This window comes from Mesitornis unicolor, unplaced genomic scaffold, assembly GCF_000695765.1.
Source record: "Mesitornis unicolor isolate BGI_N332 unplaced genomic scaffold, ASM69576v1 scaffold29077, whole genome shotgun sequence".
In the NCBI taxonomy this organism is placed as follows: Eukaryota; Metazoa; Chordata; class Aves; order Mesitornithiformes; family Mesitornithidae; genus Mesitornis; species Mesitornis unicolor.
Window position 1 is genome coordinate 309 of NW_010194789.1, and position 24,374 is coordinate 24,682.

Sequence of the window (24,374 nt, forward strand, 5' to 3'; positions counted from 1 at the left end):
CCCGGTGCCATCGTCTGGCTGGGGACCGGCGTGGCTGTGCCAGATGTGCCGGGTCTGCTTGGAGGATGGCTGGAAGCGCCCGGCTTCTGCGATCGGACAGCAGTTCATAGCCATACGTGTGGCAGGGGAACTCACATCCAAAATCATATATATATATATAGAAATACATGGATCTATGTATCTCCCAGTATATCAATTGGGCTTGCAATAATCTGACTCGTAAGTCTCAAATATACGGTGCAATGTATCAGCTCACCAATGCTTGTGAATTTGTATTGCCTCCAACTCGGGAGGTAGCGTCTTGCTATTAATACTGCTTTGGCTTTAATTTTTTTGTGAAAGCTGAGGTAGCTGCTCTAAAGCAGGTGCACCCTGAGCTAGAGGAACAGCAGGAGGATGCTCCTCCCTGCCGTTTGTATTATTCCTCCCTGGAATTTGTATTTTCAGACCTCACTGCTGCTATGTGGTGATGGCAGTTACACTGCCCAGACCCCAGAGATATTACAGAATTCAAGATGGGAGAACACCTACAGGTTATTTCTTTTTTTATAAATTACTTTACTTGAGGTAAAGAAAAGCCCTGGTGTAAAATAGCCTTCCAAATGTGGCAGTCGTTTACTTGCTGTGTCAGCAATATGCCTGAAAGAAAAGGCATGCTCCGTAACCCACATTTCAAAGGTCACAGTGCTACTGCTCCAGTAGCTCTGAAAATCACAGTTTGAGCCAGCATCATGGCTGGTTTGAAGATGTGGTCTGTTCTGCTGGTTATACTGTGCCATTTCTGTCAAAGATGTGTCCCAAGTGGAATTTCAACACATGTTGAAATAGGTAAGATGTGTTCAGAATGAATTTTTGTGTCCTTTGAGTTGCTTAGGAAGAGAAGTAAATTGAGATTCAGCTGGAAAGTGAAGGGAGGAAATAATGTTAAAGTAATGAGCTGTCTACACAATTTTTAAAAATGTGAATAACACGTAGAATAGATGGGTAGTTTGGTTTTATAGCTTGAAACTTTACTGTTTTTATAAGCAAAATGCTTGAATCGGTTTGGTTGCGTGTTTTTCCGTCTTCTAAAACACTGGCATTATGTAACTGGAATGTTTGTGTCTCTGAGTCTTACGCAGAGTTTGCTTGAGAAAAAAGAGGAATACTTTACTCAGTTTATGGGATTGTTATATTTAAACTGGAGAATAACACAGATCTTTTGTGGTGGCTCTGTTTTCAAATCACCATGTATTAATTCTGGCATACTTGCACAAAATAGATTAAATGCTGTATTGTGTTTGTGTCTATGGCTAACATCACAAAAATGTTGTTCTGTGTCTCTTTCTGGTAGGTTGCTATCTGTAGCCTGAACAGCCTAGATTTGTAGAGAATGGAGGAGAGAACTGAGTGAATGTCGAACCGGGGGAATATTTCTGTTTGATTTTCTTGTTTGCGTGTGTTATTTTTAAAATCTGGTTTCTGCTGTAGCGCTTGCAAGAGCACTCATGAGTAGTGTGAGGTTATTCTGAAACGTTTACTCATAACAAACTGACAGTTTTAATTGTTTGTTGTTCTGTTTCTGAGTCTAAATCCATTGCTCAAACAGATAGTAAAATGTATTGCGGTGTCCCTATTCAGGTAATTTTCTCAGACTTTAAGTACCGAATACATGCAACTTTGAACAAGTTAAAGGCTGGGTTTATTCATGGCGCTTATTGAGACCGTGTTTCCTTACTGAGTGTTGTACCCTTGCATCCTGCAACCATTTGCTTTTCCTAATGATATGCTAAGAAACCCATAGTAATGGGTAGGAGAAGTCGCACTGCCTGAGATTAGGCAAGCATGTACATCTTTGCAAGCTCAGAGCTCTAATTACCGAGTGTGAGCTTCTGAAAACTTGAAACAACCGATTTGGCAGAATAAGGGTGTATTTGCAAGACATCTTGTGAACATTTGAATCTTGCAAAGAGAAACAAGAGCTTACTGATCTGGTGCAAAGTAGTCATTTTCTTTCTAATCAAGGAAGCATATTGCAGAAAACTTGCATTTGTATAATGTAGAGATCTTGGTTGTCTGAGGAATAGTGGGTACACACTGAACTATTGGGTCGTAGTTTACAACAAACTTCACCCATTTGTCTGAAAATGAGGTTAAACTGAGTTCAGCTCTGATGCTGCTAAAATCTGTGCTTTTACTAATGTGCAAATAGAAGTCCATGATGATAAGATACTGAAAGTTACTGCCAAATCCAAACACTGAGTATTCCAGGGAAAGGAAAACAAACCAGTGTAGCAAGGAACTCCTCCAACTCAAAACCCACACCAAAGTCTATCCTGGACTGACTTCTGAAAGGACTTTTAAAAACAGTGAAAAGCGCTGCCTGTTCAACATGTTGATCATGTCCATTGCGCTCAGCAGAACTGTGCTGTGTCCTACTTGCCACAGCCTCCTTGCTGGAGGCAGGTCTGAGTGGGGAGCCTCTTTCCCCGCCGCAGAGGCTCCTGTCAGACCCACGGGGCTCTGTGGAACAGTGGGGATCCACCATGAAATTCCTTGTAAAGGTGAACGTGTAGAACCTGGCCCACATGAGTAATGAGAGAAGTCAGGAGGGTTAGTAGATGGGAAAAACAAACTGCCAGACTGAGTCTCCCTCATTGGAAATAAAGATACATGTTGAATGGCTGAGCCTTAAAACTACAGACTTTTAAAAATTATTATTTTTAAGTTATTCATAGTTCAGTGCAAGATTGGTCCTTGAGGTATAAGAATGGTTTAGATCAGTGGGTAAAATTCAAAGCGAAAGATCATTCAAACCCACGCAGTCTAATCTAGATCTTCATCCAGAATGAGCGTGGGGGGTTTTTTGTGACATGATTTATTTTGTCAAGATCAAATTAATTTCAGCATCTTGTGGGTTACCTTGATCAGCCTTAGTTTGTAAATAGCTTCAAGTGAGGAGTAAAACTTCGTGTGGGAAGGCAAGAGGATAACCCATGAGTCCAATTGCAACCCAGTAATTGTAGAGGCAATGTTGGGTATTTTTAGGATAGTGTCAATACATTATCCCTGGCATCTAACATTAATTAGAAGGAGACGTCATTAAAGAAAAGTTATGTCAGTTTGTTTCATTCTCATGTTATGCTTGCTTAGTAAATATTTTGACAGTAAGAATGCCTGCTTGTTCAGTGAATAAGTAGTATTTTTTACCTTGCTGACTTTAGATTTTTGTTGGTTTTCATATGTGTTAGAAATTAATCAGACCATTAAACATCAGTGTTGATTCCTGAGGTACCTTTCTCAATGTTAAGCGCAACAGTGACACTTAAATACAATTCATGTGGGTGCTTTACAGCTAGAACCGTATGATCCATACTCTATACGTGCTGGCTGTGATCGTGTCGGCTCACTGCTGTCGCTCCAGACATGGGGAGTTCCTGTTCCCTGTGATTTCGGCTTAGTTGGTCAGTCTGGGAGCTGGGGATTAGAGAGGACTGGTGAGACCTCAGTACCCAGATGTGCCACAGAAACAGCTCACTGGTGAGGAAACAGCCTCTCACACCTACAGGGTATTTTCGACAAGTCTTGTTTCAGGCACCTGTGCCACTTGGCTTAGATGTGACGATGCAGTCTATTCTGGTTTTGATAATGCTTCTAACAAAACACGGGGCTGGCCACAGTACCTATAAATCAATACTTCATTATGTTGTTTTTCAGCACATAGAGCTCTGGAATTTTTCATGAAGCGTGAAGGGAGTGTTAATTATAGACAGGTAGGAAGCATATTATTGCTTAATTGTGTATACCTTTCTTCTGAATGTTTTTCTATCTGTCTTATTGCCTTTCTATTCTTTATTATTTATTCTCAGCAATGTGTAACTACTGTGCCTAGACTGTATTTCTGCCATTTTTGTTGAAAATAATTTGACTCCTGAATACTATTATATGTAGAAATTATAATACTGTATATATATTGTGTGTGGTTTCTCACATATTGTCCTGTCTTAAGTCATATCATCTGTGGGTAGTTGTATTAGAAGAATCAGTAGAGGACTTTTGGAAAGGAGATTTAATAGACATAAGGATAGCAAAAAGTCAGCAAAGTTGATCACCAGCACATAGATAATTTAACCACTTTCTTATTGGTGCAAATAGCATTTTCTTTCATGAGCTGTATCCAGCAGAGCGCTTAGAGCATGTGGACAGTTTTAAGAAACAAAGTATTTATGTGTTTTGCATTTAAAATATTTTTAATATCCTTTAGGACAATGTAAAGATGACCATTTTCTATCAGTTGTTCTTTTATCGAAGTAGTTCACTCAAGGAAAGTACTCATGTTGTTCACTGTAGACAGCTGTGCTGTGCTTCAGAGGATGGAAGTCAGCAGCCCAGGCTTCAGGTCTAGTCCAGGAGGAGGAGGGCACCTTCAGAAGGTGACTTCACTGGTGCTTAAGTTAAATCCTATGGATACTTTCCTAAATGGCATTTCAAATCACAGTGTATACTGATTAGTTTAGTTTTGCTTATAAAGATTTGGGGTAGGGGAGAAGGGGATGATGGGTGATGATGACGGCACTGAAATAACACATTTTACCAAGATAATAGTTGTATTTTGCTGGATGTTTAAATTTTATCTCTGATACTGGCAGTGAACTGTAGTTTTATGCTGTGCAGGAACATTCTGATTCCTTTTTTCCCCATCCTTTTCCCAGTTATTACTAAACCACCAGGATGCATTTCAGGCTGGGAGCATTTATCCTGATGCCTTTTATCAACCAATCTGCAAAAGTGGTAAGAAAAGCTTTATAAGCCAAATATTGTGATAACTGTATTTTTATGTGGAAATCCTACAGAATTCAGTCAGGTTGAAAGTAGTTGTGTTGCAAGAAATTAAGTATGGCCAAAAATACCTTCCTGCAGAAACTTCCACCTTTCTTGTTAGTATTTTCAGCCTTTTTTTAGAACTTATAAGAAAATAATATATTTGAAAATGTTTTTACAAAGTAACTTTTGGGTATATTTAACTATTTAATGTGTAGGGCAATTTGATAGAAAGGTGCTGTTTGACTAAATTAGGGCAGATTACTGAGTGCTGTCTTGAGAAGAAACTGAGAGGAAAAAATTATCTTTTCTGAAGTCTCATGGAAAGCCTAGAGCTAATTCCTATATTAGGAAGTATTAGTTTTTATCAGATCAGTCAGAAAGATGACAGGAGAATATAAAAAACCACACAGAAAACCAAACTAGTGTAGGGCTTGCTGGGGGGATTAGTAGTTAGTTACATCCCAGTTTAAAGCCTTTCTTTTCCAGACTGCTATCTTTTGGTTTACTGGTCCCTGTTTGAAATTAATGTCAGTCTTAGTTTTGCAGCTTGCAGATCTAAAGTCTGCACTACAAAATTAGCGCCCTGTTGCAATGACTTTAAAAAGTATGTCTTGACTTGCAGCTGGTCCCCTGATTTTTTTCAGCCTCTCCATCAACACTGGGGCTACAGAAGAGCCAGCCAGGGCCTGCTCCAGGATATTTGCTACTAAAGTGGTAAATCTGGATAGTGAGCAATTGGCAAATGGGACAAAGACAGCCTGTCCTCCACCGATCTAGCTATGAGGATGTTTAGGCAGATACCAGAGGCAAGGCAGTGATATGTAGTTTATGTGAGGATATCTGGCCAACTGGTTCTTGAGATCTTACTGAAAGTCTAAAGCATGGGAGGTGGTGTATTTTAATGGGTCATGTAAATTCAGATCCATTAAATTCAAAGTGTTCTTAGGATTTTTGTTAAGTTTGCCTCATGTTTTACCTGTTTTTCAGCTGAGTGCCAGTGCCTCAGTGCCTCCACTTACCTCAGTGTTTGTTTTTCTTGTCTCAATCTGCAAAAGCTTTCCCCATCTTCTCTTATCTCCTGCTCTACTGAGAGTCTTCAGGCACACAGTGGCAGCCAGACTTCTCGTTGTTTCTCAGTCGTAGATGGCGATGCTGACTCTTGTTTGTGCCAACCACAGGCTGTTTGGTTCATATTCTGATGAGCAGGTTGCCCCATCCAAGTTGCTAATGGGGGATCTTCTCTGTTGTTACGTTGTGGTGCTCAGTTCACATCCAGATTGCCCCTCTGCTCTGGCATTTAATACGGGTTTTGTGTCCTGTCCCTGTCCCTGGTCTTCTGCCTGGCTCTGCTAATATCTTGTCCCACACTTCAGTCTCACTTGCCTTGTTTTCAGGACTGATGTTCTCCTGGGATTTATTCAATTGCTACCTTAACTTGGTTATTTCTATCTACCTCATCTTTCCTAACCGTCTACCTCTAACAGTTTTGACTTCTGCCTTATACCAGTGACCAGAGCCTCTCTATCCAAATCACCCACAAGGTTTGCTCGCTCAGTTTCAGCATTTAGTATTCCTTAATCTGCAGTATTCTTTAATCTGCAGTTTCACAGTTCTGTGTGAACAAACCCATGCTCTTCCTCCAAGTGTATTGATGGTCCAAACAATCTATCTCCAGCCTGCCTTCCCCCCACTTAGAGAATTTAATATTGTGCTGCTTGGTCTTGTCATGTCAGCATCACTTTGCTCTCAGCTTTATGTAGGTACACAGAAATTTTTGGGCAAGCTCACTGTTAGATTTAGCATAATCTCTTCTGCATATGTCCAAGTGAGAGCAATAATAGATGCTTCAAAGGAAAACTTGATTTTTCCTGCTTTCTTCTGCTCCTGCACTGACTCTATCTTGACAAGCTTGCCATTCTGTTGAAAATTATGATGATGATGTGGAAACTGATACCTGTCCCAAAGCAAAATGTATCGAGTCATCTGCCATGCCTGTCAGCTTTTCTGCCGTACAATTTGATGCATTCATTTAGTCAACAGCTTCTCTGTCAGCTCTCTCCTCTCAAAAGGCACCTTTTCATTGTACTGTACCTACTCACAGGCACAGAGAAAGGGAGCAGGCACAAAATTTTCAGATGCTTCAAACTAAAATCATAGAACGTAAATATAGTATGTTTCTTGACAGTATAAATCATATAAAAATACATCTCATTTGGCTCTTCTCATATAAGTGGATTACAAAATGTATCATCTATATAATACGAAATTGAACAAAACTTTGTTTTTTTTTTATTGAGAAAACCCCTTCTCCCCCCTCCCAAAGAATAGATTAAATACTGATGTAGTTTTATTGCAATAGGAATATTCCATGATGTGTCTGAAGACACTCACTGGTCACCATTTCTCAATGCAAGTATTCATTACATCAGAAGGAATTATCCTCAGCCTTGGGAAAAGGTAAGAATATTTCATTAACTTTTGACTTTGCTTTATACTGTTCTCTTCACCTTCACTTGTTACTGCAATTTCATTCTTTTGGAAGTGTAGAAAAAATACACATTGTTAAATTGAAGTCTCTGCTGATATAGAAAAATTTGAAATCCTGTTTGCATCTTTACCAGACAAAAAAGCTATGGTTTCCATATAAAGTCTATCAGTTCTCTCCAATGTGGTCTGGTGCTTATGATATATTTCATAGGTCCAAACTTTCAAGTGTGATTGGTGGTCTTGCTTTATTGTCAGATCTGGTTGAGTGTTTGCCACTTGAAAAGCAGACATCTTTTAGTATTCTCGCTTGTGAAATATTGGACTTAGTCATGATTTGCTGTTGGTGGTGGTATATGAGCTACGTAGGAGGAGAGGAAAAACAAACTGTCAAAAGTGAGAATGATTTTAAAGGTCATATTGTTCTCTTTACTGAAGAAATTGCCATTCTCTCTCTGCTCAGGAGAGTTACACAGCTGGAACAGCATTTGAGAGCATGCACTCTTCAAAACATAAGTCTGCCTGACTTTTGGCTGGTCGTTGGTGATATTGATCTTGTGAACTATTAACTCTCAGGAAGTATAAATTTGTCAAAAACTATGGTTTAGTAGCAGATTTTTAAAAGACCCTTGGAAATTAGTGATTCAATGCGGAGAAGTCTTTTCTGGAGAAATGAATTTTCTGTTGCTGATAAATTTGTTCCAAATAACCTTTCTGTTTGTAGGAATAAGATGAGTAATTTCATACCTGGGCTTTAATCCAGCACTTTCACAGTGAACAGCACTTGCACAGGAATGTCCTTCTCTCCTCTGTGTGTCTGCACAACAGTCATGGTGGCAGAGGGAGTTCACTCCTTGGAAGTGGAAGTGTTTGTCCCCAGTCACTTAGTACACATCTAACTTGAAGTACACAAATTGTCCTGACATCAACCACATAATTCTATGGCCTTGGACTGTATGAAATGCTTATAGCCTCTCATGTCACAAAAAGTGACTCCGGCATCAAGGAATGAGGGGGCAACTCTTTGCCATGCTAAGTTCTTGGAGTGTGAGAGTTTCTCACCTATATCCTTGTATAATGCACTAACATAAAATGCTCACCTCTTCTTAAAGACAGGAGTAAAATTACTGATGTTACTACACGTGGATTGTTGTTGTGTAGGCTACAGAGAAGCTGGTGGCTTTCCTGTTTGGAATTGCCTCACATATGGTGGCAGATGTCAGCTGGCATAGCCTGGGCATCGACCAAGGATTTCTAAAGGCCATGGGAGAAGTAAGCCTGTATTATTTTATTTGTTGTTATAACTGGATCTATTGGAATTGATAGCTTGGCTTTGGACTCTAGTGGGGAAAGAAGGGGAGGGAAAAGCTGGAGCCCTGTTTCTGGAAGATTTTCGGAGAGACGTGATGTCACAAACACCTTAAAACCAAAGTTGGTCACATTTGGAAGCTGTAAACTTGAGGGCTGCTTGGATAATTTGTTTCTGTGCATATGTTTGTATGGAAGGATGAGTAAAATAAACAGGCAGTTTTCTTGTTTTTATTTTTCCCCAGATTGATTTTCATGGTTCATACTCAGAAGCTCACAATGTTGGTGATTTTGGTAATGTTTCTCTTTGCTGATCATAGATCCTCCTCTTGGAATAAGTAGCCCCCTCCAAAACCATTGTAGGTGATTCTGGCTCTTACCCTGTGCAGTGCATGAGCCAAGAATGAGTCCAATGGATACTGTATCCTCACTCTTCCCCATAGATTGCAAAACCCTGCTATCCTTGTCCTCATGCTCCATGTTTTGGGAGATGTGATAGGGCGTATGGACACTTGTATTAAAACCGAAACACAGGCTGAAGAACACTAAAGTTTAAATGGAGTCACTACTGTGATTTTAAATTTTACATTATTCTTATTCTGTGGAAGTGTAAAATATGCAGCATACTTTCAGGTGAATCCTTTTTGTGTTCTAAATCTAAAGCTGGAGGATTTACCGTATAAACATAGATAATATAGCTGTACATAACCTCTTCCTTGCTGTTGTCCATGAGAGATACTTAATGGGTTTGGTTTGTTGGGCTTTGTGGTTTTCTTCATTCTTCCATCTGTAGGAGGAGATGTAGTGAGTCAGTTTGAGCTGGACTTCAGTTATCTGGCATCGAATTGGTAAGATAATGAGGTTACCTTCTTTAATAATTATTTTTTCTTCTCTAGAAACTCACTGCGTTTTAACAAAATGCTGTCCTTCTTTATCTTTCTTTTAAAAGAAACCCTTACAGCTATTGGAATTTTCCTGAGTGCGGTATATATTATATGCATATTTACTGTTCCCTGATATGAAAATCTGGAAGGTCAGGAGAAAAAAAAAGATATTTACATATGGGAACACAGCAAGAAATATTAAATTATTTCTCTCTGAGCGGAATTTTAATTAATTACATATATAATAATCAGTGAAAAGAGCTTCCTGGAATGTCCTAGCAAGGACAAGTAATCAATTAAATAACTCAGTTAAATCTCACGTAGATTTCCATTTAAAGTATTGGAAGTTGAGAATGTTTATGGTTATAGATGCTGTGGAATTCAGACAGGTTTTAAAAGCATAAAAAGTAGTAGCAATTTTAGATAAACACAATTTTTTCCTCACAGCTTTTAACTGAGATATAAAAACCCAACCCACATGCCTTATTTTCTGCTGATAAAGTAGGTCAGTTGAGTTGTTTTGTTTAAGTAGGATATAGTACATCTAGGTGTAGAAGGCACAGTTCATTATTAAAACTCTGGCACAGCAGTGGGAAATGTCTGTTTGGCTAGGAGCAGATTTGGCACAGCGGAGAGGTGGAGGACATACTCCAAGATTATGTGGTCACCAAGCCAGGGAACCAGTGCAGGGAGTGTGGAAACTCTACCAGCAGCAGCCACAGGGGAATGGTTCTGCAAGTCTCTGAGTTTGAGCCTAAACAAGAGGAGAATGTTGTGCGAAGAGTAACTACACCTGCAATTCTGGTCTTTCTGGGATTTGTAAATCTTCATGGCCTTCTATAGTCTTTTGAAATTTAGAGTATTTTCAAGCAGGCTGTTATTACAGAAACTGTAATCTTTTATCAGGTCACATGGAAAAATTTTTACTATAATACCTTCGTCTCGTTTTTAGGTATGTACCAGTCAAAGACCTGGCAGCTATCTATAAGGAATTTTATGGAAGAGAGATCATAACTGAAAGCACAATTACTGACTGTACTTACCTGCTGTTTCTTGAACTGTAAGTTGAATAGCTTTGTCTGGGTTTTCATAAACTAAACATACGTAGGAAAACTATAATCCTATTTGAAATGGTAGCTCAGAAATGTATGCATTAAGGCCAGCAATATAGAGTCCCTACTAGACCTCAAAATCATAAAACATCTGAATGTTTTTAATAGCTAGAATACACATTTGGACTGCTTAATGACTGATAAATTAATTATTACACCATAGACTCAGCATCTTAGCTATTTAACACGTTTATGCATTTAAAGCATTTAGGCCTCTTTATGTGAGAACAGCTGTGTCTTCAAGTACCATTGCATTGTGGCATGTTAGCAATAGAATTTTCATGTACTGAAGAACTAGTGCACATAGCTAAGTAGATGGCATACCTAAACATTATGTAGATCATTCCAAGTTCAAGAACAATTCAAAAGAGACTTTTGATATTTGGCAATGGCTGCTTTTGAATTTCCTAAACAGCCTAGTTGTATTCTTTATTTCAGTTAATTACCAATGGGCATGCAGTATTTACAAACACTGTGACTCTCTCCAAATTAAGAGTAGCAATAAAGTTAAGATCATTACTTCTCCCATTACAGCTTTTAAAATATATATTAACAACCAACAAGGAAATGTAATTACTTGCATAGTAATTACTATACAGAAGCCTTGAAAAGAACCGTTTAAATAATTAAATATTATTAAATGAATCAAAGTTATTTCTGAATATGATTTTTTTTTCCAGGCATGGAGAAAGGCTTGCTGTTGCCAAGGTTGGTTTTCTGTTTTCTTTATGAAAATGAATGTATAGCACAAAGACAATGTAATCCATCTTACTAAGTGTGTTGCTTGTCTCTTAGCTTTTTCCAGCATATGCTAGTAAATCTCCCTTTCTGGTGGAGAAGTTCCATGAGTATTTCCTGGGAGGAGTGGATGACATGGCGTTCTGGACAAACAATATTTTTGAGCTGACAAGCCATATGCTAGAGAATGGAACCAGGTATAGCTGTGTTTCCTGCAACATGAAATGTAGTAGTCACGTTCTGACGCCCATTTAATTGTTCTTCTGAAGGCAGGTCCTTTCCTAGAAGAGGTGCTGAGCTTTAAATCCGCACTTGGACGAAGGGATTTTGGTGGCTGTGTTTTACCTGGGTGCACAGGATTACATATGCCTTGAGTTCAGATTTGTTACATTGGTTCGTAATCTCCCATTGGTTACATCTCCCACTAGACCAGGTCACTCAAAGCCCTGTCCAACCTGGCTTTTAACACCTTCAGGTTCTGCGTGGCCTGGCAGTCTGAGCTGTGGCTGGACCTTCTGGCTGCTATCGTCAGGAGAGGGCAGATACTACCTTCAGAAACTGAATGCAGCTAGGATTAGAAAGAGTTAAGAGTATAGATTCTAGTAGCGGAAGTTCAGGCTTGCACTCAGAATATCGTATGCTTATATAAGTTCTGGCCCTCTACCGCTCTATTGCAAGTGTAACCTTCCTGTAAATAACTTTATAAGACCAACAGTGACAATTAATTCATCCATTTTTATGGAAAATGTCATTGCAGCTATTTTGGGAAATGATGTTTGAAATACAATGTGGCATAATCTGTTGTATTCTTTGTTCCAGAATGGCACTTTCATTAAAAGTGCTTTAGATTAATAGAATTAGCAGAACATTCTACGGTAAGTTTCCTTTAAGAGTTATATAAAGGCATGTGAGATTCATATAGAACCTAATGAAAGTCATAAAAATAAATATCAAAGGGGTTTCTAAGGATTATAATGCTGCTGAGTTTGAAGCAGCAGAGTTTCTTGAGAAAATGGATGACTTCTAACAGAAGAATTGTAAGGATAAAAGTTGTACTTTTAGTTTCATTTTGGCTGCAGGAAAATCTTTAAAATGCATTCTGCGTATTTCTTTAGTGGCTGCTTCCTGCCTGAGAACCCTCTGTTTATAAACTGCACAAGGAAGCACAAGGACAGCAGTGTGTAAGTATAGCTCGGAACGTTCAAAGATTTACTGAAGAAAGGAGAATCTTCCACTAGGGCAGACTGTAAGCTATTGAAAATTGGAGATCTTTTGTTTTATCTTTTTGTGTGTGAATTTGAGATTCTCTTAACATAAGTAAATAAGCTTTATATGGCGAAACTCTGCAGAACCTAGGAGAGACTTTTACCTTCCAGCCTAAGGACAAGAATACTTACTGAGCATTTGAAGTGCTAAGTGTTCGCACTTTATTTGGTTGTCACTCTTTGTTCCACTAATCATGAAACAACTGATTCATGTTTACCCTTACCTAGTTAAATTCTGTCCTGATTTCTGTACAGAGATACGGAACTCATCTGTTCAGAGCACAGGTGTAAGTATTCCTCTAGCAAACATCCAAGGGGAAACCAGCTTAACTGGTACCTCTTGAGAACTCTGGTTTTATATGGGAGAAATGGCCACCTGATTGCATACAATGTGATTGCTTCTCCTAGCTTTGTCATTAAATATCATTAATTAAGTTCTATTAATTGTTATTACTGCCTTCTTTGTTTTAGCAGAAGCAAACAATCAAAAAATGAACGTCACAAGAATACAACTTCTTTGCTTACAAAAACATTTGAAAAGAATATAAATTATACAGAGAGAGGAGTTAACTTCAGCGTGCAATCTTGGGCAACAGTAAGTGAGAAGTGACAGATGTGTCAGCGAAAGTTCAGCTCTGTAAAAAATTGTTTTAGTTTCTGTCTGAGATGCTGCATGATGGAGCAGAGTCTCTGGATGTAAACAGTAGCCTCTGACTTCACTTCATGGAGGTTCCAGCACCCATTGTTTATATATGTGTGTGTGTGTGTGTATATATATATATATATATTTATATGTACCTTGTAAATATTCCATTTTTACACTTTGCTGATTGTGTAGTGAAGTAAGAACACATCTTGCAGTGCTAAAAATGACAAAATATATAATGATACTTACACTTTAGTATTTACATTTTAAAGAATCAAGTGATCACTTCTGGGGGTTAAGAAGTCCCAGCAAAGCATAGCAGTGAACAATTAGCAGTGCTAATCCATTAGAGCATACAGGTTTTTGTCTCTTTCTAAAATGATATTTATGACCTGAGTAAGAGTTCACTTAGATCAACGTGGTGATTTCCACTGTTGGTGCCTTGGTTTTGAGGTGCTCCACAATGTTCTAGAGTTTCAGTCTGTGTTTTTAGCATTCTTGTATCTATTATTTTAATTTCAGAATTCCCTCCGCTTGGTAAACCGTGCTTTTACAACCAGTGTCTGGAGAGCATTAGTGGCTGCACGTCAAAAATCTTCTAAGCACATATCCAAACCAACAGCTTCATACTTTCTGACTTCACCCTATGCTCGACTTGGATGGTTGGTAATTTTTTTCTTCCTACCCCCCTCTTCTAAAACTTTTGGAGTACCCACCAAAATATTTATGTTTATTCTTTGGATACTCTTTAAAGGTGACAGTACAAATCAGTTAGTACAAATGTGGCTGAATGGCTTATACTGACTGGCCAAAACAACAAATTAACCCATAAGACCTTTCTTTCAGATGTTGGCATAAGCCTCTTTGTGTTGGTACTGAATAAAACTGTATCAAGAGCAAAACTTCCATTCAGATGTGAATTCTTGTCAGGTAACCTCTTTCTTTGGAAGTGTTGTCTTGTCATTTTTTTACATTCCTGGAAGTGAAGGAGCTCAGTGCTCTGTGGTCAAGCTCAGAATGGAAGGAACCAAAATCAGAAGCAAGTCATCTCTAGTTCTGAACAGTATAACAGATAAAGGATATAAAGGCTATATATAGGATATATAAAGGATAACATTGTTATCCTTTTTCAGTTGTTGCTTGATGTTTGCACAGAATTAATTCGCTGTCCCAAATTGATCACTGATGGTGCGTAGAGAGTGTTCTTGCAAGCACTACAAGACCCGTAGGGCGTTCAAAGATAGATGCAGGACAACGAAAGAAGCATATTCTGTCTCCTTGCCAGAGAGGTTCTAGCTTTACCTGCAACAGGGAAGAGCAATAAAAGAAATTTGCCTTGCTGCTCATCTTGCTTTATTTCTTCTGACTCAAAAATTGAAGATTTAATTCTTGAGTTTACTTCACACCAGAGAAAGGAACAGTAGTTAGTTCCTTTCTCCCCACATTCCCTCTCTAAACTCTAGCACGCTACTGAGACCTGTGATCCCTTTGCTAATCTACTGTTAAGTCCATTGATTAAACCAGAGGTTCAGTTAAAAAGATACTTAGTTTTTGCATTCTGTGTCATATGTAAGTAGCCCTTTTTCATGCTTCTTGCTCTGATTGCTCTCAGATGCCATGCATCAGTAGATAAAAAGTAGATTCTACAGATCTCAGCTGCATTAATTGAAGATGAATTTTCAAGGCTCTGTTTTCACTTAATTCAAGGAAACAAAAATAAAATATATAATATGAAAAATGCTGTGTAGAATTTTACAAAAATAGTTGGGGAAAGACAGGTCTTGGTTCACTTGAAAGAAGTAAAAGTATTTTATTTTCTGGTCATGTTGTGGTAGACTGGAAGCTAATGTGATGATTTTGTTGACTCCCTTGCTGTACAGGGCAATGATCGCAGCTGACCTAAACCAGGATGGATATGAAGATTTGGTGGTTGGAGCACCAGGGTACAGCACACTGGGCCATGTTCAGATAGGACGGGTGTATGTGGTCTACGGCAACCAGTCAGGTTTGCCGCCAGAGGACATGGACCTGGATAGGAAAGCTGACCAAGTACTACAGGGTCATCAGGTGAGGGGTCAAGGCAGATATTTGTCACTTAAATTTTTATTTGCCTGAAAATGTGGTAAATTTTGACTGAACAACAGTATCATTAATATCTGTGAGGATTGTTCCTGAAATGCCACTTCTGGTAAAAGGATGTCATATGCTTTTTAAGTAAAATAACGATTGCTTAAGTCACAGGAACAATTAAAGCAATGGAGATCTGCAGGTTCACTTTTATTACTGTGCCAGTGGGTATTAGAACATAACTTGGCCTTGAATAAAGCTGAGGTAGTGTCTCTGTAAGTTGCAGCATAGCTCATTTGGGTCTCTGCATTTAAGGAAATATTATAATTTTCCTTTCCTTTTTGATCTGACATTTATTAATTCAATATAAATGTCAATTTTTTTGAAGCTTCATTTTTTCATTAATTGATAACTTCTCACAAAACCATTGTCTTTGCAAAGAGTACATGCTATTTTAAAAAAAGATAAAACTGTTATGACAGGATGGTGACTGGCTTGTAACTAAGAAGCAGGACCAAAGGATCTTTTTGAGCAATAAAGATGATCCTATGTAGAAAATACCTTTATTCACAAAGAAGGGAATAGAGAGAGATGAGATACATTTAATCTGTTGCTGTGGTTATAAACTGGAGTAACAGCTGCTGTCTTCTTACAGAGTATTTTAGTGGTTCACAGCTATAATGCTGTTAACAGGAAAGATCGTAAGCTTAACATCAATGATGCACTAGGCTCAAAAGAGGAAATAGCAAAGCAGCACCATATTGTGTTCAGTTATCTTGTGTTTCAACACTTCCACATTCTCAAAACAGAAGAGTTGACTCCGAGCTACTGTATTAGTATGACAGTTATTACCTGGGAGAACAGTGGCCCTAAGAAAATGTTAAGAATTGTTGGGATAGATTTTTTTTCATCTCTGTTTCCAGTTCTTCCCTGTGCTGTGACTGCAAATGTGCATAAGGTTCTGATGGCTTTGTCTTGAAAATATCTGCTGTTTTTATGAGAGCAGCCCCTCTTCTTTTAGCCTTCAGGAAGATTTGGTTCTGCCTTGGCAGTCCTGGACTTCAATGCAGATGGAGTGCCAGATCTGGCAATTGGAGCGCCTTCTGTGGGATCTCAGTTTCTTACTTACAAAGTAAGCCACACACATGGGTTTGTTGGTTTTTTTCCCCCTCCAAATAGAACATTTTAATTGATAGATCATTTTTTGAACAATAAAATGAAAGAGATAAATTCTGTTGTTGTTCAAAGTGACACTGTGATTTAAAGACAAAGGTTTATAGCCTTTTTGGGTAATTCGACTCGAGCAATGGCAGCTATCTGTATTTCTCTTTCAGTGGCGTTTTGCCACGTTAGAAATTCAAATTAGATCGCAACTTTGCAGCACTGATGTGCTGGAAATGTAAGGAGCCGTTCAGGAAATACAAGTGTACCTTTTTTATTTAGGAACAGAGAGTCTGGAACGGACCTCATGGGTCAGTGATCATTGTCATCCGCTGTCACAGGCCAACAGATGGTAACTAAAATGTGAGATGAATGCAAACACACTTGCTAAAATAATTACAGAGGCCTAATGACTTGCAGCCTACCAGATAAGCCCACATAATGGTCCCTGGGTATTTTCAGCCCACACGAACTGAGAGGCAAAATGCTTTGGTTTTAACCACATCCATTAAGCTTAAGACTCTTCAGAATTTCAGTTACTAACTTAGTTGCCTAAATAGGAATTTAAATACTTTTCTGTAAACCCATTAGCTTGGAAAATTGCATACATCTGTTGTGCCTGGCACTGTGTGCCATTGCGTTCAATAGTAATTAACAAAATCTGAACCACCTGAATGTGGGTATAACAAATGTAAAAATACAGTATACTGTCCTTGCTCCTTACCCACAGTATTATGAAAATGCACTTCTCTCTGCTTATCTAGAGCTGTACCCATTACAGCATGAGTATCCTTAGCTTTGGGGTAGAAAAGGCAGTAACATGAGAAGGCTTGGATAGGAAAAATGCAGTTGTATTAATAGCCCTTGCAGAATTGTTTCACTCCTTGTGCTTTGTCTTGTCTTGAATTTCCATAGTCCTGGTGCTGACATGCAGATGCTCTCATGCTGTATTTTCTTTTCCTCTTTTTAGGGTGCTGTGTACGTCTATTTTGGCACTAAGAGAAGAGGCTTGGCATCTCAACCAAATGTTACCATAACTTGTCAGGTATATTGATCAGGCTATCAGGGCTACACAAGCGGGAGGTGAGGTAAATGGGAAAGGAGTTTGTGGGTTAAAAAGAGAACGTTAAAATAAAAATCTAATTGCAGGGGAATTTAGATTGATGAGGGTGGTGCAAGCAATTGCTTGCCTAGGTTGGTTGTGGGCAGCAGGGTGAACAGAAGGATCCATGTCCCTCAAAATAAACCAAAGAAAACAAAGTTGAAGTCAGGGAGTGGGAGGGTAGTTTAACCAGAAGCAGACAAATTTAGCTCTTTAGAAGTTAATCGCTCTGTTTTGGTACAGAATTGGTGGTTTCGGTTCCATTTCAGGCTTAAACTAACTGTTTATTGCAGTATTCCTACTGTAATCTTGGCTGGTCCCTCCTGGCAGCTGATGTTGATGGGGATGGAAATGCTGATCTGGTGGTGGGCTCTCCATATGCACCTGGTGGTGGGCAGCAGAGAGGATTTGTGGTTGCATTTTACTCTTATTTCAACAGGAGTGGCCAAGGTAATATTTATTGAGTAAATTAACCCTCCCATATTTTGTATGACTGTTCATTTGTTCCTAGTTAATAATAGGATAATTCAGGTTTGAAGGGATCTCAGGATGTGTCTAGTCCAGCCTCCTACTCAAGAAGGGGACAGCTATGAATTCAGACCAGATTGCTCAGGGCTTTATCCAGTCAGGTCTTAAAAACCTCCAACAATGAGATTGAGCAGTCACTCTGGGCAGCTGTTCCACTTCTTGGCTGTCCTCGTGGGGAAAAAATTGTCTTGTTACAGTCAGTATGAACTTCTCTTGTTTCAGCTTATGCTCATTGTGTATTGTTCTCCCACCATGCATAGTGAAGTCAGAGGCAAAGAAGGCATTGCATACACCAGTACTCGGGGAAGAGCCTGCCACTGTCTCCTTGTTAATCTCCTTGTAGGTGCTGGCAGGCTACTTTTAGGTCCTTTCAAAGCCTTCTCCAGGCTGAGTAAGTCCCGGTCCCTCAGTCTCTCCTCACAGTGCAGGTGCTCCAGCCTCTGACCATCTTGGGGCCCCTCTACTAAATTGGCTTCAGTTTATCATAATCTTTTCTGTTTTGTGGGCCCCAAACAGAACAATGTGTTATAGGTGTGGTCTAGGGAGGAATAAAGAGCAAATAATAACTTTTCTCAGTGTCCTTGACATGGCCCTGCTTATACAGCCTGGGAAGCTACTGGCCATCTCTGATGCCAAAGCACACAGCTCGTGCTTAGCTTAGAATCATAGAATCACAGAATGGTTTGGGTTGGAAGGGACCTTAAAGATCATGCAGTCCAACACCCTGCCATGGGCAGGGACACATCCCACTAGACCAGGTTGCTCAAAGCCCTTGTCCAACCTGGCCTTGAACACTTCCTGGAAGGGGACATCCAGCTTGCTGCCCACCAGCTTCCTCAGAGCCTTTTCCACTTGACTGCTCCCCAGCCAGTCTGTCCCCAGCCTGTATCGCTGCAAGGGCATCTCCTTTCCCAGGGACAGGGCTTTGCATTTGTCCTTGCTTGATTTTTGAGGTTCCAGTCAGCCCCTTCCTCCAGCCTGTCTGGGTTCCTCTGAATGGTGGCCTTGCCCTCACGTGATAGCCCCACTCAGTCTCTGTCATCTGCCAACTTCATGGAAGGGCACGTTGTTGCCTTCTCCAGGTCACTGATAGAAGTGTTTAACAGCATGAGTCTAAAGTGCCGGGGGGCACTCCACTTGTCACAGACATTCAACCCATCAACTGCTGCCCTGTGAGGGTGATCATCTCAACCAGGTTTTTCCCATCTGGTTGTCCACCCATCTAGGCTGCAGTGACCAAGACTGTGGGAGACAGTGTTGAAAGCCTTGCTAGAGCAGTGGATTCAACAGCGTATTGGGGATACCAGGGTGGACTCACTGGTCTTCCTTGGAAATTTGCAAATGTACTTCAAAAGATGATTTTTTTATCATTCTGTACACTCCTTCATGTGGCTAAAGAGGAATGCTATGAGTGAATACAACTAATGAGTATAGATTGTGAGGATTGTTGTGAATGAGGGAGGAAAGGTCACATATGGAGCTAAATAAAGTTAGTAGGGGTTGGACAGTATACAGAGATATTCAGAGCTTGGTCAGAATCATGTAATTGAGATTTCCAATAATGCTTAATGTTTGTAGCATATTCTACTTCTTGTAAAATTAGAAACCATGAGGAAGATGGGTTTCAAAACACTGCTGACTGACATTTTTGTAAAACTAAAGCACAGAATGAACTATTTGAATTTCAGTCAGAATTATTTGAAGGTCCCATGCCCACCACCCTTGAAGAATTACACATGATAAACAGTTTCAATGTTGTCCTATCCCTAAGAAGGAGTCCCTAGTTTAGGGCAGGCTTGATGGGTAGCTTTCATGGTAGTTTGTGTAGGCTATGGCAAGGCTTTCAAAGCAGGCTGTGTTGAATAAAGGCTTTCACCAGCCAATGCAGTTGTAGACTGAGCAAGCAAAGCTAGCAATAACTGATGCCATATTGTCAGTGGTGTAACTTTGCTTGTAGAAACTTCTTGTCATAGGATGGATCAGTGGAGGACTGCTAACAGATATTTCTATGCCAGGGTACGCCAAGATTAATTTGTATTTTTCTGGTCTGTCAGGACTCCTGTCGGTAGAGGATGCCAACTGGATGGTGAAGGGGGAAGAAAACTATGCTTGGTTTGGGTTTTCACTTGACAGCTGCCAGCTGGAGAACATAACGTTGCTGCTGATTGGTAGCCCGACGTGGAAGAGTTGTGCTGGGTGTGTGGTATAGGACAGCTTGCTCCCTCCTCCATTCTGCCCTACTTCTACAGTGGTTAAGATTTGTAATAGATCAGACTTCCAGCTTTTCAGGAAATTTTCCCTTTGTCCTGCTTCAAATATTTTAATTAAATTTGTATCTTTATGCCTTTGTCCTTCCTCATGGGGGCGCTGTGTCTTTAGACCCTTTATAGAGAGGGTCTTTGTTATTTAGACACACCTAAGAATTTGCTGGATTTTCTTTGGGAGGGCGAGAGAAAACACAAAGATGCTAACAGGTAAGCATGCCTAAAATAATCCTATAGATAGCACTTACTTTAAGAAAGCATTTTTAAAAGCAAACCAAACAAAAAAATGTATTGGGTGATAAAGAAATTGGTAGACAGACCAAGTCCACGCCCTGTATGTCTTGTAACCAGTTAAAACAAGCATGGGAATTACTAAAATAGATTTCTAGATTTTGGTAGTCACTGGTATTCCAAGTGAAAACGGGAAAATATTTTAAGAGGAGCAATCCTAGGTGAATGTATAAGAACATGGTGTTACATACAAATATATTCTGCATTATAATTCAAGCTGCAATCCCTTCCCATCGGACGTCAGCCAGAGCGTTGGCAAGGTGTATGGGTATAACCCACCAAGCACAGAGAGCTGGTTTGCAGTAACTGGAGACAAGGTAGGGCTCCTTCTGTAGTATGGGACCTTATGAATAATTTGAAATGAAGTGACATTCTGTAGAAATGACAGAGATTTTTTAAAAATCTAACAGGCGATGGGCAGAATGGGTTTGTCTCTGGCCAGTGGTGTGATGTCTGTGGCTGGGATCACAAGGACAGTTTTGGTGGTAGGCGCACCTACTGCAGGTATGTCCTTCTGAAAATTGGAAACCATTTCTGCTTTGTAACGTTTGTTTCTATATAGCCAGAGGATAGATACAAAACTAAAAGTTGGAAAAGGGACCTTTTAGTTGCCACATCGTTAAAAAAAAGAAATAAAAAATCACTGTAGACACCTACCAGTGCCTTACCTGTAGAGTCCTCTGTACTATGCCTCAACTTCAATGGTTTTTTTCCTTCCTTGAAATTAGTTTAGCAATGTTACTACCTTGCATTATTTATGTAGCAGTGATTTGCCAGCAGACTGCATATTTATTGGAACTAAATCAGCGCAGTATTTTTCCTTACTGTGGCAGTAGGTAGTGAGGAATTAGGAAAGTCAAAATGTAGAACTCTAACTGGAATGCGTTCTTCCCTTGCTACTAATGCTAAGAGACTGTTTCTATTAAAATTAGTGTTAATGCCATATAATGTTTGATCATATTAATAAATTATATTTATTTTGTCCAAGTTCTGTAATGCCAGTATTACCTGCTGTCAATGTATCACAAGTACTAAACCTAAGTTCCTATGTCTGATGCTCAACTTCTGTTACTCATTTTTTTCTAGATAGTCCATCTAGGATTTCATTTCTATCCTCAGTGCTGTACCAAGCTGGACTGGCTCTGGTGTACGATCTGACAGACAGCACCAAGCCTTCTTTGCTCAGCACATTCAGTGGGGACAGGAGGTCTTCTCGCTTTGGAGGAGATGTACACTTAAGTGACCTGGATAATGATGGACTAGGTAAAGCTTGATAAATCTCCATCAGAAGTGAAATGTTTTACTTTGGGCAACAAGGAAGACTGGTCACATATGTATCTGTACAAGTGCTAAATACAGTCTGCTTCCTCAGTTGGCTTGTACAAGTATTCCATTGTGCCTTGTGGGGAGGCATCTCTCAAATCCCAAGTAACTTAGAAATGGAAATATTTTGTCATCATTAGTAGGAATTGTGGCATCTAGGGGTATTTAAACACTAACTCTCTCGTGTTTTGGGTTAGCATTTAACTTGTGATGTGTTATGTCACCCTTGTAACATTTGCAGATGAAATGATTGTGACATCCCCACTGCGAACTAATGGTATCACCACAGTACTGTTTGGTGGGACAGCTGGCCGTGTTTACATTTACAATGGACAGCAGGCATCCTCAGGGAATGTGACAGGCCACTGCAAATCATGGATGTCTCCCTGTCCTGAGGACTGGGTAAGAAAACATAAAAGTGAGATCAGGACATCAGGTCCTAAAGACAGCTAATTAATTACATCCAGTGCAAGTATCCAGTGCATTCTGACTTGGTTTCAGAAAACAGAAGCTTACTTATGTTTCTGAATGTGTGATTTGGCTCCTCCTGTTCTTGAATTTGCTGTGTAGGAGCCAGGGTTACTGCTCTGGACTTTTACTCTCCTGGTGTGGTTCTCTCCACTGACTTTTTATTTTCTCCTTTTTTTTTTTCTTTCTTCTTCAGGCACAGTATGTCCTCATTTCTCCTGAGGTAAGGAACCAGAAAACAAACTACTGGGAGAAATGAAAAAGTGCAATTTTAAAAGCACTAACAAACAGCATTGTAACAAGCAATGTTATTTTACAGGAACTATCAAGATTTGGGAGTTCCGTTATCACTGTGAAATCTGAAAGAAAGGTAAGAAAAATTACTGTTGTCAGTTGCTTTGTAACATCTTTCTACCTCACTTGCATATAACAGCCAACACCTCACATACATATCTTACTCATTTGCAGAAGTCTTAAGTGCTTTACATAGTTAATTTAATTTTCATTTTAGTCGCTCTCTGAACTGATAATTAGAAGCTTTTTATAGGTGGTTGGACTATGGAATTGTCAAAATTTTGGCCCCTGACACCTCAGTTGAAAGAAATCACTTTAAAACAGCCTGAAATCTAAACTACTTAGGAGTTTGCTGAAAGGTTGCATGGGAAATCAAGGTGCCAGCTGGCTTTACTGTTCATGCCAGCCTGTATGCAAAGCAGATGCTCAGCTATGGAGTAAACCAGGCACCGAACCACCCCTCTCATTTAGTATTTACAGGCTCACTGTCCTACCTGTCGCTTGCAGCAAATGCTGTTCGTATGTCAAGTATTTCTGAGCATAGAGAGGCTTGCTTCCTACCTGATTTTGGATGTGTTTGCACCACTGTTTCTCATTGTTTCCCTCAGATGCCTGTTTTTTTACTAAAAGTCAATCTATAATTTTGTTTGATGCACTGAGGAACCTTTTTTCCAGCTTGAAGGTTACTTAGTGCTTCCAGCTTAGTGGAGTCCAGTGTTCTGCTTACTCTGACACAGCCCATGTGAGAACTGAGGTTCTCTGTGTGACTACTGAGAAAGCCTCAGTACTAGGCTGCAGAGGTGTGCGACTGGTCTTCAACAAATGGTGTTTCACTTCTTACTGTTCAAACATGCAATCGAGAAACACGTGGTGAAACGTAAATGTTTCTAAACTAGGATAGGGTGCATAATCCCACACCTGAAACAAAGGCATTGCTGATGGTTTCTGCATCAGTGCAAGTGAGGTCTCTAAGCAGTTGTGTTCCTTTGCTATGGCAAAAGTCCAGTCTACACTCCACCTTCATCTTCATTGATCTTACCCCTGAGAAACAGTTTACATTGGCAAGAGATTTATTTGACTGGTTCCAGCTTCTCTCAGTTCCCCAAATGAAATAAAGTCTTTTTGCCAAATTGTTTTGTTAACCTCTGTTCTGATGAGATGGGTTCCCCTCTCATTTCTCCTCATTACATTTCTGTATCATGCTAATGACATGGACAAAATCTGGTTTCCACTAGGGAAGCTTAAGGGAATCATACACCTGTGGTTGCATTTTGCTAACCTTTGTTCTGTGTCTCTACAGAAAGAAGTTGTAGTGGCAGCAGAGAGAAGTTCAGCGAAAGCTCGACTCGGTGGAAGGCTTTTCGTCTACTTGCTGTGACAGTTCTTGGTAGCCTTTGAGAACAAGGCACAGCTGGCCTTTTAGTGAAGAGTCTCTGTAGCATCCATGATACTTTCCTTAACCCATACAAACCAACAGATGCATGGCAGCAAACTTTCAATAGGCAGATGTCCCAGATAGCTATAGGGCCCTAGATAGTATTAAGGGACGGTGACTGTTTTAAAGTGAAGGAATATTAGCATTCATGGTGGTTTGACTTAGAAACCACCCAAAGCTATGTCAGTCACATAAAAGCAC

The 24,374-nt window shown here is 39.7% G+C and overlaps 1 protein-coding gene across 1 annotated transcript; it reads left to right on the forward strand.

Moving 5' to 3' along the window:
• Positions 1 to 731: 731 nt before the first annotated feature.
• Positions 732 to 24,116, forward strand: GPLD1 (glycosylphosphatidylinositol specific phospholipase D1). The gene is made up of 25 exons (XM_010187923.1): positions 732 to 828; positions 3,697 to 3,752; positions 4,692 to 4,770; positions 7,163 to 7,260; positions 8,449 to 8,559; positions 8,841 to 8,889; positions 9,389 to 9,443; positions 10,432 to 10,539; positions 11,272 to 11,299; positions 11,387 to 11,526; positions 12,445 to 12,510; positions 13,069 to 13,189; positions 13,763 to 13,902; positions 15,121 to 15,307; positions 16,329 to 16,439; positions 17,439 to 17,513; positions 17,864 to 18,020; positions 20,153 to 20,294; positions 20,871 to 20,970; positions 21,064 to 21,157; positions 21,740 to 21,916; positions 22,218 to 22,378; positions 22,641 to 22,667; positions 22,764 to 22,814; positions 24,039 to 24,116. The coding sequence occupies exons 1-25, from the start codon at positions 732 to 734 to the stop codon at positions 24,114 to 24,116; spliced, it is 2,508 nt and encodes an 835-aa protein (XP_010186225.1).
• Positions 24,117 to 24,374: the final 258 nt, after the last annotated feature.

Coding starts and splice junctions, on each gene's coding strand:
- GPLD1 (XM_010187923.1), top strand. CDS start 732: ATGGCTGGTTTGAAGATGTGGTCTGTTCTGCTGGTTATACTGTGCCAT. Junction 18,021..20,152: donor TTTCAACAGGAGTGGCCAAG/GTAATATTTATT, acceptor CTGGTCTGTCAG/GACTCCTGTCGGTAGAGGAT. Junction 22,815..24,038: donor CTGTGAAATCTGAAAGAAAG/GTAAGAAAAATT, acceptor GTGTCTCTACAG/AAAGAAGTTGTAGTGGCAGC.